Here is a 13,882-nt window from a genome sequence, read left to right on the forward strand (position 1 = left end):
TGCAAATAGATTTTCACTTCAGGGCCCTCGCTGCATTTATCTCCGTTTTGAGTCTAAAACTACATTATAGACAAAGAAACATAGCCCCTAATATAAACCGAGCCATAAGGGAGACAGCATTTATTCCTCTAAATACAGGAAGCACGATGCCAAATTACACACTATTTTTAATCCACACCTGCGCAGGGTGCAAATCGACTGTGTGCTTCTTAATCTTTACGGGAAAATAGTGGTTTTGAACATGTGGGAGCTTGTAAAAACATTAGTCATACCAACCTCTGCACTGCTCACAGTGCTTTACAGCTGCACACCACTCATAATCATTGTACATGAGGTGCAATGCTCTTGGACACAAAGAAGCATCAGACTCATCAAGAGGAGAGAAAGGGATGTCTCCCTGTGGCTGTGCATCACTGTAGTCATCTTTCCTCCACTGTACCTGGATGCTGTCTGTTGCAAGGCGCAGAGTAGGCGACAGAGGGTTAGCACACAGCACAGAGCTCTGCCTTGATGTCCAATAGGCACAAAGTCTGCATGTCCGTCACTGATGACTTCTTCAGACTGTGACATCAGCCCCCTAATCGGCCTGTTTTGACGTTAAATCGGACACAGAAATGTAGCTGTGGAAATCTGCCTGTTCGATTTTTTGCCATGAATCTAGCAGAAAAGCACAATTTCTTTTCACAGATTTCTGAGGTGCTGGTCGTTTGTTTGAAGGGTGACGGCTGTGGTGTGTGTGTGTGTGTGTGTGTGTGTGTGTGTGTGTGTGTGCGTGTGTGTGTGTGTGTGTGTCTTCAGTCATTCCCCAGGCTTTTCTTTCCCCATCTCTTCCATTCCACTTCTCTCATCATATTTCTGTGCTCGTCTGAGTGTCTCCTCTCATCTTCTGTTGATGAGAGCACCATCATCAAAACAAGCTGGAGAGGCAGACGTGATGAACTGTAACAGGATTACAATAATCTATTTACCAAAACTCCATTTCGTTTACTCTAAATGCGCAATTATATTTTACATATTTCTTAAGATTTTGTCACAAAATTGGTCATATTACGGACAGAAACACGGCTGGAGAGGAAAAGTGGCTTTCATTATGGTATTACAGAAAACAACATATTGGGCTCATTCTGTAAATAACAGCCCATGATGGGTGCAGATAAGCAGTAATGATGCCTCCAAATTACAGGCTTTAAATTGGAACAAATAATTTTCTTTGTTCTTTGAGATCCAAAAGTAATTGAAAATAATAATAAGATTTTGTTGAGATGGCATATTTCATTCTTTGTTTTTACAATTTAAAACCAAACTTTCCAAGACCTTTAATGCATTTGTCTTCTAACAGAGCAGCTTTACAGATGTTACTCTCCCATCAGAAGGTGCACTGGTGTCCTTGTCTGTGCAGTTAGATGACTTGGTGATTAATAAGAGGAAGTGTTGTGCGGATTTAAAAATTACCCAAAATAGGCCTTTTTCCTCTTGGTTTCAACTCTTTCTTTTCTCTTTCATGAAAGGAAAAATCTAGCATAAAATGCACTTTAAACACTCTCAGAAAGTGAAGAAGGTGTAGAGCTCAGGCTGTTAAAGATGTGGCTATGAAACGCATCCATGAGCTGCTCCATTATCAGTGAACCGGAGACTTTGTGGACACAGTGCCTGCAAAGCACACAAGGGCATTTTCTCCAGCAGACATCAACACTTTATTTTCTTTAGCCCGACCATAAAATATAGTTTATTCAGGTGTAAGACCACAAACACAAACCCCATAAATCAACAAGCCTCTAGTTTATTTGCAGCTCCAGGGTTTGTCTCTCAAGTCTTTCTTCTCTGTTTTTTTTGACTCGAGGAGTCTTAATCATTTTTACAAATATCGATTACACGGCGTCATTTGTAAATTCTTATTTTTTTTTACGATGGATTTTTCACTTAGGCTACAGAGCTGAGAGCAGCTATCTTTTACACATAATCAAGATGCACTGTCTCACCTGGCTGACCTTAAAGCGCTGCTCTAAAGAGAATAGATAAATTGCTGCAGTTAGTGGGCTCACTGCCACTTGGATACAAACTGCAGTACCTTGTGTGTCGAGGTGTGGCGAAAAAGTGGCACCTATTGGCACTATTATTCAAAGGCTGCCCATCACAGGAGGTAAACCTTTTCTTATTCCTCAACTCTGCCTAATATCACACTCGCTCTTCTTGTCAGGAATTAGACAAGTGAAATGAATTAATTTGCTGCAGAGCAGACACCGCTACTGGGGATTCGAAGACGGCCACCAGCAGACCCTCTCTGGGTGATAATGGGCTTGCACACGCTGACAGAGAGAAGAATTAAATCACAGCTTTTAACCTGTCTCACCCCCGAGCTCTTGTGATCAGCATCTTAAAGCAGAACACAGCCAACCATTTTCTCTTATAAGGAAAAGAGGTCTCCCTTCCTCAATGTTCTCCATGTGAGCTGCTTGACGACAGCTGAGGACACACTTAATTCTCATGTCCTTGCTTGCTGAGTGCAACTTTTATTTTTATTTTTTTCACTTTGTCCTTCACTTTTGTCTTGTGCTCATGTCAGCTGCTGGCAGTTCAAACATCTTTTTTTTGTGCTCCTGCCCCGAGAGAGAAAGGGGTGTTACTTTAAATGAGCGATGATCAAGTGGTGTTATGTGTCCCTGACAGGTGCCAGCATGGATGTGGAGGATGAGCCACTGCTGTTTCAGACCAACTGGGGAGGGGAGGAGGAGGAGGAGGAGGAAGAAGAGGAGGATGGAGTAAGGCACGCAACAGGACAGAGGTGTTTTTCTGGGGAGGCTGGGGTGTGTGGACTTTGGAGGGCAGTAGGATGGGTGTACACACAGCCCTGGGCCAGTGGAGTGGTTTTAGGGGTAGTTGTCTCGCTACCGTGCGCCCTGTTTGCCTACATGCTCCTCTACTGCCCTCCTCTGGACATAGACCTCTCCTACAGTGCCTTTGAGGTTCACAGTCACTTCTCTGCCGAGCGCTTCGATGCCCTCACCATTGCTGTAAAGACTCAGCTAGGGTCCTGGGACAGACGTAGGCGAGACTTAGATAACAGCGAGTCTGAGGCCCTGAGGGAGCTTCTGCTGGAGATGCTGAGCAGACAGGGAGCATTCAACAGGACAGATAATGAGGGCGTGAGGTCTTCCACTCCTCCTAACGATCCTTTACATGCAGCAGATGATCAGAAGAGTGGAGCCACAGAGAGCAGAGATAAAAGGACAGTGCTGGAATTGGGGAAGCAGAATAACTCAAATCACAGAGCAGCGGAGGAAGCGGAGAGATCATGGGATGAGAATTTGACTCTTCCGCTCATTAGGAGGCGCAGATCTGCTCCCAATTACTACCTGCAGAGCCAGGCTCTGTGGAGGATCGAGCTGGTGTTTGTGGCTCAAGGGGAAGGCGATCGCAACATCTTCACTCCTGAACGTCTGCAGACGATTCACCACGTGGAGCGCCTGCTCATGCAGCACCCGCAGTTTCATCAGTTCTGCTGGAAGCCTCTGGAGATGCTAAGGGATCTGCCACTAGGACCGTCCTACTGCTCCCCACCCAGCTCACTCCTGACTTATCTGTACCCCAGTGAGAGGGGAGGGAAGATATACTATGATGGCATGGGCCCAGATCTAGCTGATATTCAAGGTGAGCCCACAGTGACAAAAGAGGGGGGAAATAACAGCCTTCAAACCTGTAATACCTGTAAGAATCCTCCTAACACTGCTGATTTGCCATGTATGTATTCCCAGGTTCTCTGAGTCTGGCCATCACCCACCCACAGTTCTACTGGTACGTGGATGAGAGTCTGTCCCCTGAGCATCTCTCCTCCTCCCTCTTACGCAGTGAGATCCACTTCGGAGCTCCTCTTCCTTCCTACTACTCCATGCAGGACCGAGCTCACGAGCAAAGATCACGTTTCAAAGACTTTGTCGTTCAGTATGCAGACATCCTGGCAAAGCAATCCACCAGGTCAGGGCAACATCACTGCAACATTGCCCATTTGTTACAGTACATAATCATTCCATTCAGTGCTTTTGCCGCATTATAGTCACAGCGTTCACATGTGCGACACATTGTTGCAAACAGTTGAACTTTGATGTGATTTTTGTGTGTGCTCAGCCAGGTGAAGGTGCTGTATGGTGGAACAGAGCTGTTTGACGATGAGGTGAGACACACCTTCTACAATGACATGATGCTGGCTGTCATCAGTGGAGCGTGCATTACTGTGCTCGTCTATGTCCTTACCTCCTTTTCTGGTACAGTATGACCTGCTTTGAATTCCTCTTGCATTAAGATAAGATACAATAATCCTTTATTAGTACCCCAGTGGGGACATTTACAGGATTACAGCAGCATAGTGGATAGTGCAAACAAGAGACATAGTAAAAAAACAACAAATTGATGCAGTCAATTCTCTCAGTCCGTTGTTTGGTACCATATGAATGTTAACGAGCTCTTCGATGCGTTGTCGTCTCTCTGCAGTGTTTCTGACTTTCTTCGGACTTACTAGCATTGGACTGAGCTGCCTAATGGCTCTTTTTCTGTACCATGTTGTCTTTGGCGTGAGGTACCTGGGCATTCTCAACGGAGTTGCAGCCTTTGTAATTATCGGGATTGGTAAGGGAAAATAAATACCTTTTTTTTTTTTTTTTCATTAAAGGAATAGTTTGATTGTTTTTTGGGGGAAATGCACTGAGAAGACGATGAGCAGATGTGATGTCTGAGAGTGGTATCGATCTTCTCATCTAACTTTCAGCAAGAAAGTTGCGTGTATTTTTCCAAAATGTTAAACTTGTCCTTCAGTAGTTGAAAAAAAAAAGCTGGTATGTTTGCCATAATATGTAATAAGGAAGCTCTTTTGTTCTCTCACTGCTGCTCAGGGGTGGATGATGTATTTGTGTTCATCAGCACCTTCAGACAGGCTTCTCATCTGCGTCAACCGCAGCAGCGGATGATCTACACAATTAAAACAGCCGGCCGAGCTACTTTTCTCACCTCCTTCACTACTGCAGCTGCCTATGCTGCGAACACCTTCTCTCAGGTGAGCATGGAAGAGAAATTCAACTGTTAACAGGATCTGTACACGGAGTATAAATGCCTCCCCTGCTATGGGTGAATAGAAGTGCCTCTCTCAGCAGACAGTTTTTTGCACGCGATAAGCACAAATTCAATGTTTCAAGTTCCTTTACATTGTGCTTCGTTTAACTGACACTTAGATTCCAGCCGTGCATGACTTCGGCCTATTCATGGCCCTCATTGTCAGCTGCTGCTGGCTTTGGGTATCCGCCCTGATGCCCGCCGCTCTTTGTATCTGGACTGAGTGTGTGGAGCCTCAGGAACACGCCTGGTTGAATTGGTGAGGCACTGTTTCCATACCTTTGTGTGAGATTTTACTTGCGCATGCTGTGCGACACCACAGGCGCGTTGTAATCCCTTCAGCTGTCTCTCTCCCTAAACTGCCTCCTCCCGCTGAAGCTGGAAGCTGTTTTCGGGCCTGTCGGCGAGCCACGGCCCTTTGTCAGATGAGGATGATGATGTGGCACTTCTGTCAGTGGAGATGGAGCCAGGTGAGATTATTATCTCCCTCGCATTGAGTGAATCATGAGGGAGGGGGGGAATGGGAAAGGGAATGAGTCTAGGTTGTAAAATGCTGCTGTCCAGGTGTCACTAAGCCCCCTGTCTTCGTCTTGACCCAGGCTCCTGTGACACAGACGGCGACGCGGCCATTCTTTCCCTGTCAGTGGAGACACCTCTCTCCCCTCCAGGGCAGCAGCATGTGGGCGTGGTGAGCACAAATCTCCGGTGGGCTCTAAAGCACTTAGTGGCAGAGCCGGCCGTGGTGCGGCGAAAGGCCGTTCTAGGTGAGATTTGATATAAATCGCTGAGAAATTTATACTCTGTAAAATGTCAGGGAGAAATGTCTGTAGTTTGGTTTTCAAAGATATTGTCAGCCAAGATCTTGATCTATGATTTAGTCGTGAGAGTAACCTTCAGCTCATCTTTGTCCAGCCGGAGGGGATTTAGTCTGTCAGAGGAAGAGCAAGTGCCTATCAGGAAGTATTTATCCTCCCTCTTTCAAGGAGTTACTGTAATTGATTCTTGCTCCTGATCTGAGCTGCTCCATCTACTCCATCAGCGCCTCGTCTCTGCCATCATTGATCATTGTCTTCCTGTCGGCCCAGGTGTCTTCCTCCTGGTGCTGCTCTTGTCTGCCGGGTTCTGCTGTCTCCTGAGGCCCGCCACTCACGCCCCCCTTCTTTTCCGCCGGGACACAAACCTCCAGACTCTGCTGGCTCTGAGGAGCAACCTCAGCGGCCAAGGCATCTCCTGCCCCATGTGCTCGGGTGAGACTGTGGCAGTGATTGAAACACACACACTCACCAGTTAACCTCACAGATCCAAAACAAATACCGGGATTTCATCTTATGATCTGCAGGTGTGTTCATGGAAAAGCCCCATCCTTTGTACACCCACGCTTCCTCATCAGCATTTAAGTTCTCTACACATCAGCAGAGCCAGAGCACAACAGCCTTCTCTTCTCCTCGGAGCTCAGTGAAACCAAATTCAAGCACCAACCAAACAGGTGAAATTCAGCACATAAGAATCCTCTTCCTCTGTATTCAAAACCTCTCCCACTACTTTTTAAAATATTGGACTTTGTGTTTGTTTTCCAGGCTCTTTACTTACAGTGTTCATATCAAAATTGGACCTTGGAGCCTCTACAACTCTTTACCGCTTCTCCCTCAACACCAGCACTCCCTCCCCATGGAAACTGTGCCGCACAGAGCATGAAGACGTGTCATCATTTCAGGTTAGAGAGCAAAAAAAGTAATGACAATAGTATAATTAGTTGTACCGTTATGTGTCCCAACTGCAATATGTGCCACTAAAGCGGCTTATAACTAATCTTGTTTTATCTGAATAGGCTTATAATCAGCCCCGTGGCAATTACACCACCAGAATGACAGTGTGTGTTTCCCATGTGTACCACCCGTACCCCAGCTGGATGATCACATCCACCTCGTGTGAACCCCGTCATGGCTGGACGCCAGAGTTTTCCTTTTATGTAGCGTCGTCTCTGCAGCAGAACAGCAGGTGAAAAAAAGCCAAAAGTGTGAGTTAGATGGACTGTCATGTCGTTTTAGTGGACAATCTGTCATTTCGGCTCTGCTCTTTCTGCTCTTAGGAGACTGTGCTTTGCCCAGCGCCGCCTGAGACCTCATCCCAGCCGCGTGTGCGTCAACCCGCCTGGCTGTGGCATCAGTTCTGGGCCTGATGGACCCACACAGGGAACCTTTTATATTCCCAGTGGTGAGTGAGCTAGTGTCACAGTTTGTTAGCCCACAGTGAAAACTATTTTCTCGCTGCATGTGTCACACTGTGACATGTCTTTTTTTCATTCTCACGTTGAGCCTTTAAAATAGAGAAACTGTGATTACAACAGTCTTTCAAATGTTTCTTTTTTTTAAAGTGGCATCTTCTGAACCCACAGGAGGATTTTCCCACAGTACTCTACTTATACAGATATTTTTGCAACGTATAAATAAATGCCTGTTGACAGATTTTCCTCTGGTTCTATTTTCAAAGATGCCTCTTCTGCTGCCAAAACAAAATCATCCAAAACGTTTGGCTTCAACCCATGCAGCGGCGGCGCATGTGGCCATCCAGCGGTTCGTCCTCTGGTCGACACCGGGGCGATGGTTTTCGTTGTGTTTGGCATCTTGGGAGTCAATCGAACCGAAATCAGGGACAACCACGTTATTGGCGATATGGTGAGGGCCACAGCTGTGTCAGTGTATCTTAATAATCAACAGAAATAAAGCAGAGACAGATTTCTAGATTATATTATCGTGTGGTTGACATGGTGTTTAATTCTCTCCAAAGGGCAGCATTATATTGGACCCAGACTTTGATATTTTCCAGGAAATGGGGCTTCTTTGCAAGATCTGTAAAGCTATCAGTGCAAACACACAACTTGTAAAGCCAGGAGGAGCGCAGTGTTTGCCTTCAGGTAACACCCAATCACCATTCAGAGGGAAGTCTTTTATTTCACCAAACAATATCATAGAACAATTATTAAAACCGTATAGAGATAAAATGGTTTGTTGGTTAATTGATAAGTTAATTTATCAACAAAAACTAAAATCGATCGATTCAATTATTAATGCTATTTTATTACGAAATAAATCAATCAATGGCGGATTGATAATGATAAGATGATAATTAAAATAATCAGTGATTGCATCATTAAAAACTTAATTATTATAAAGTGAGTAAAGAAAACACAAATCCTGAACAAAGACAAAGTCAACCATGTCATAAAATAACCATGTGTTGAGAATGAGAAGTGTGTGAAAGGAAATGTCCTGTCCTCCCTTCAGGTAATAAACTGTCGTCCATTCTGCCTCTGCTCCATCCTGAATGTCACTCTCTCCCTGAGCCCAACCTGCTCCCCGGGCAGCTCTCTCACGGAGCGGTGGGAATGCGTGGAGGGAAGGTCCGCTGGCTGTCCATGGCCTTTGAGTCTGTAAGTCCCTCCGTCTTTCAGCTTGTTCCTGCATCACAGAGCAGCACTGTTCCAGTTGGTGCCAATGCGTAATCTTCTATCTCTCTCTTCTCTCAAGACCACATACAAGGGGAAATCCTCCTTTCAGACCTATTCTGACTTCCTTCAGTGGGAGAACTTCATCCAGGAGCAGCTCGCCTCACTCCCGCAGTCCTCCGCTCTGCAGCGGGGTTTCCAGACCTGCGAGCACTGGAAGCAGATCTTCATGGAAATTATAGGCGAGTGAGCGGTGGCACTGCGTGTCAAATAGATGCGTTTATTCCTGAAAACTAACAAAGGATTAATCGGGAGGAGGAAGTGAAGCCGGCAGCTGGTAAAAATCTGATATTATACTGCTCTCTGGTTTTGTAGGTGTGGAGAGTGCCCTCTGGAGTCTGCTGCTGTCTCTGGCCATCTGTGTGGCAGCTGTGTCTGTGTTTACTGCACATCCTCTGCTGCTGCTCCCAGTACTCATAACCATTCTAGGTAGGAGATGAAAATCTGTACTTTCGGGTTTGGAAGTGACTCACATTTAGACACTCAGAAAGGAATTTTAAAACTGATCCTGGGTGGGGATCATGTGTGTCATTTTGAGTTTTTTTTGCCTTCAACAGGAGTGATCTGTCTGGTAGTGGCGCTCATGTATTGGCTGGGCTGGGAGATGGGAGGAGTGGAGGCAATTTCTCTATCCATACTTGTGGGATCTTCAGTGGATTACTGTCTGCACCTGGTGGAGGGATACCTGCTGGCTGGGGAGGCCCTTTCCTCTTCGCCTGGTCATAACTCAGTATGAGAGTGTACATTCTTTCAGCAATTAGAAAAACTGTCACTGCACGTCTTCTGTTTACACACAGCTAATGACTACGATTTTGGATTTAATAAGGCAAAGAGTCGCCCTGAAGGCTCATGAATAAAGAGGAGCCGCTCCTCCTATTAATCTCTGCTTTGTTTGCAGGAGCCGGGGCCCGAGAGGCAGAGACGGACCTTGGAGGCAGTGAACCATGTGGGCGTTGCCATAGTGTCCAGTGCCGTCACCACAGTGATCTCCACCGTCCCTCTCTTCTTCTGTGTCATTGTGCCTTTCGCCAAGTTTGGCCAGATAGTGGCCATTAACACCGCCGTCTCCATTTTTTTCACCCTGACCGTGACAGTGGCCATGTTGGCGTGCATGGCCCCGGCTCGCTTCAACAGACCCCCCGGCGCCGTGCTGAAGGCCGGCCTGGCCGTGATGGCCGCGGCAGCCTTGGGAGCGGCTCTGTGCTGGGTGGGAAGACGGCTGGGAGCGTTGGCCTGGCAATCAATCAGCACGTAAACACAACTGTCCGCCTACTCGCACTGATGTCAGGCAGGGGAGTTCCTCTGTACGCAAAACTATGAGAAATGTAAGCACTCTATTGTCCTCCATGTTTGGGAGGAATATCAGATCAGTAAATGGTCTTGTTCTTTACAGCACAAAGATGTCAGAATCTATTCCACAGTTAGAAGCTGTTTGTTATCACAAAGTACATATTTTTCACTTGTATTGATCAGTGGATTTTAAGAAACTCAAAGTACTATAGTGTATATGACTATAGTACTTTGAGTTTCTGATGTGAGTATATGATCGTCTTCAGCCTATGGTGGAGATAATTGAGTACTTGTTGGGAAACACTGGCCGAGTCACAGCTTTCGTCATTGCCACTGACTGTTCTGTGACCTTCTGTTGCAAACACCGAGAGGGTGCCGCGCTCTGACGTCCGTGAACATTAGTGTTACTGTTGTTTTTATGATTCATGGCCATCTTGTGAAACATTGTTTGATTTCTTTTTTTTTTTTGGTGTGTTTTCTTAGTTGTGCAATGATTGTGTTACCAGCCACATTAGTAACAAAGGTTATGATGTCCGGATGTGGCTGGATTAAAAGTTGTACTAGTCAAGTTTATACTGTGCAGTTTTGTTAAAAGTAATGGTAAGTAATGGGTGTAAATGTTTCCGTATGCTGCTCTCACACATTCTGAACTGAACTTTTGATGCTGCCAGCACACACTCGTTCTGAAGTGTAAACCAAGACTTATCGTCCTCTCTTTTGACCCCTTCACATGTTTATATCTTGGAACTCAAACTGCTTCAATGTCTCTATTTTTGTCATCAGCACCAACTGACAGAGACCTCTTGTTAGCTCCTCAGGTGTGCCCTCTACACGTCCTCCACTGCACTTGTGGGCACTCACTGTAACCAACTCTGCTCCCTCGTCTGCACTCACCCAATTTAGAGCACCACTCAAACACCCATCGACGCCAGCTCCGGTCTGCCCCGCAGTGAAGGTGAGGGCCATTTGTCAAACCACGTAACACAATAATGGCTCGGGAGAGTGACTGACTCAACTGCGGCAAGAGTAGTAGATTTCTGTTCTGTGCGTGTTGCTTGTGAATGTCAAATAAAAACAGGTGCAGAAAGCCTCGGCTATCTTCTTTTGTGAAACCTCAGCACGGTTGTCTTCCGCATTGTTATGTAAGTGAGCAGCAGAGCAGAATGAAGACCTGTCACTGTTTGCCTAAAGTCACATCGTTACCGAGAGAGCGACAGTAGGCAGCGTCACATCTCCAATTGGCTGTCGTTAATAATTCATGTGAAACGGCGAAGATTTGACATTGAATTGCAGCGCATGAATGCTTCATGTCCGTCCTTAACAAAAAAAGAACCGAACGAGCGTACTACACACAGTGGCATTCCTGCGTGAAACAGAACGGAACAAATATTTTGAGTAAAAGCAGAGAAACATTGGCAGACTTTTGTTCCCGAGAGTCTTCTGTCTGCGTTGTTTTATTGACGGGAACGTCACATTTATTATGTTGCAGTAGAAAAAGAAGACAATGTGTTGCCAATTTTGACTGCCAGTGGAGGAACTTCTATAGAGTTTGAATTCTCGTAGGTTCCACTTACATGTGTATAGATGCAAAGGTGAATTTTCACAGGAGCACTTCTTGTATGGAGACGAAATTTTCTTGCAAATAATAAGTATGTGCAACTAATGTATAAAGAAATACTATTAATTTGAAAGGGTAAGATCATGTTTCCTGATCCAGAAATACTGAAGTAAAGTCTGCTCTTACCGTCCTTTTGCAAACGACCCAAATCTTTTGAATGGCTCTTTGGTACAAAGACAACAGAGTCGTACTTGAGAGCCATTCTTATACTTCTTATATTGGCCAAATTTCGCTAGATCTGCAGCGCTGGGAGAGAGGTGATGATTTAGTCTTGCTATACTATGACTTTTCTTTTACTTTTTTCGACATGCTATATTTCAGTTGTGTTTGTTTGGGCTACTTATTTGAATGACAATGTATTACAATGGAAGTTATATTACAAGTTTTCTCCACCTGTAGCCTTGTAGAGTAGCCATCCTCCTGTCAGCCCCTGCATCTTAGGATTCTCATTTTGTAGTAGTCTGAAGAACTAAAAGAACAATAACATGGGGACTAAGTGATGTCTATATGCTTAAAGAAAAGCCTAACACAAGGATGAAGTGGCATGTTTCAAATTTAAACACTTGTGCAATTTGTAACTAGTATGTTTTCTTTATGCAATACCTCTTCATGGCCCATATCCCTGGACATGTTGAGATGTCTTTTTCCAGGTCCTGCCTGGGCAAGTTCAAACTCTTCAGATGAGGTTGGGGTTGTCTCTGAATTAATGTTTAACAGGTATGCATAGAAACTAAAAGGCCTCCAGGTCTTTGTACATGTTGTGCCACAGGTCTTTAGACTCTGTATCTTTTGCTTTCCAAGGTTACTTTTTCTTGTGAAAAACCCAGGAAAATATCTAAATGATTAAAATATGATGAATATGATGTACATATGAACTGGTCAAACTACCTTTAAATGAACATGAAAAATAAAATTCCATAAAAACTCCCCACTTAAATAAATCTATTATGTATGACGCTATGTTACAATCATCATTATAATGTTTAGGATAATTTGTAGTATCTATAAAAAAAATAACATTGATTTGTTACCTGCGCGCTGGCGCCAGCAGGCGGTGCAGGTGGAGCGGACGCCATCGCAAGGACACTACGCTGGGTTCACAGTGGTGTGTGGAAGTGCGAAACGTCAGATATTAAAGTGTGGTAGTTGAACGGCACAATATGGCATAGTTTATTCCTCTTTTACTGCGATTCGTGCTAAGTAGGGGCTAAAGCTTTCACTAGTGTTTCAAAGTGGTCAAGATGGCAAGCAACGACAAATCGTTTGTATCCAGCGCCAGGAGCAGCAAGACAGCAGCATCATCGGCAAGTGTGGCTCGCGCTCGGGCTAAAGCAGAAGCTGCTAAAGTGAGAGCAGCATATGCTAGCCAGGAGGCTAAAATGAAAAGCCGAAAATCAGTTGGCAACAGCAAGAATAGACACAGAGTTGGAAGTGCTGATGCTACATCGAGAAGCTGACGCGGCCGTAGTGGAGGCTCGAGTGCTGGAAGACGCCGAAGGAGTGCAGGTTGCAGTTGGAAATGGCAAATCTGAATCAGAAAGGGTTCAAATTGAACGTACCAGTGAATTTGTTCAATCACAAATTAATCTTCAGAATCTTGGTTCTTCCGCTCCACTCTTGTCAGTCTTACCTGTTGCTTCCTCATTCCATGCAGAATCAGACGCCAGCTTCATAACATGGCATCTGCCTACAAAAGACATTTCACAACCTGCCAACAACAAGCCAAAGTCTGAAAAAGCTGACAGCATGCATTTACCTACACCAAACCTACCTGGTCAGACTATATTAGAGACGAAGCCTGAAGTCAGAAGAACAAACCCCATTGTGTATGTACATGCTCAGTCTTACGTTCCACTACAGATTCCTCCAGCTAGCACACCACCACCGTCGGATCCTTTGGCACAGTATTTAGCACGACGAGATCTTGTCAATTCAGGACTGTACCAATTTGATGATAAGCCAGAAAATTACCGTGCATGGTGTTCCTCATTCACCAACGCCACTGGCGAAGTTAACCTCACAGCAACCCAAGATTTGGACCTCATATCTAAATGGCTGGGGAGGGAATCGAGTGAAAAGATGAACCGCATACACTCAGTGCATGTAAGCAACCCCAATCTGGCTTTACGTAAAGCATGGGAGAGACTACGTAAGTGCTATGCCGCTCCCGAAATAATTGAGAGGTATTTTTTTCAGCGATTGGACGCAGTCCAAATTACGTGAACTTGGGGATTTGCTCATGGAAATCCAAGGAGCTAAAGAAGATGGTTACCTCACAGGCCTGTCGTATCTGGACACTTCACGTGGAGTTGGACCAATCGTGGACAAACTTCCATTTGGACTTCAGGAGAAGTGGATGTCCACTGGGT

At 45.2% G+C, this 13,882-nt stretch overlaps 1 protein-coding gene across 1 annotated transcript; it reads left to right on the forward strand.

The window, feature by feature from the left end:
• The first annotated feature begins 1,442 nt into the window (after positions 1–1,442).
• Positions 1,443–9,860, forward strand: disp3 (dispatched RND transporter family member 3). Its single transcript, XM_076104726.1, has 20 exons — positions 1,443–3,648; positions 3,753–3,972; positions 4,123–4,259; positions 4,486–4,620; positions 4,884–5,044; positions 5,220–5,359; positions 5,479–5,570; positions 5,700–5,864; positions 6,186–6,347; positions 6,440–6,586; positions 6,678–6,814; positions 6,929–7,098; positions 7,190–7,314; positions 7,591–7,775; positions 7,888–8,014; positions 8,385–8,530; positions 8,628–8,787; positions 8,921–9,034; positions 9,163–9,335; positions 9,504–9,860. The coding sequence occupies exons 1-20, from the start codon at positions 2,637–2,639 to the stop codon at positions 9,858–9,860; spliced, it is 4,065 nt and encodes a 1,354-aa protein (XP_075960841.1). The 5' UTR covers positions 1,443–2,636.
• The last annotated feature ends 4,022 nt before the right edge of the window (positions 9,861–13,882 follow it).

This window comes from Anarhichas minor, unplaced genomic scaffold (genome assembly GCF_050575085.1).
Source record: "Anarhichas minor isolate MPS153535 unplaced genomic scaffold, ASM5057508v1 ptg000030l, whole genome shotgun sequence".
In the NCBI taxonomy this organism is placed as follows: Eukaryota; Metazoa; Chordata; class Actinopteri; order Perciformes; family Anarhichadidae; genus Anarhichas; species Anarhichas minor.

Excerpts from the sequence above, each read along its gene's own strand:
- disp3 (XM_076104726.1), top strand. The coding sequence starts at position 2,637 with ATGATCAAGTGGTGTTATGTGTCCCTGACAGGTGCCAGCATGGATGTG. Across the intron at positions 3,973-4,122 it reads CTGGCAAAGCAATCCACCAG|CCAGGTGAAGGTGCTGTATG; the intron begins GTCAGGGCAACA and ends GTGTGTGCTCAG. Across the intron at positions 9,035-9,162 it reads AGTACTCATAACCATTCTAG|GAGTGATCTGTCTGGTAGTG; the intron begins GTAGGAGATGAA and ends TGCCTTCAACAG.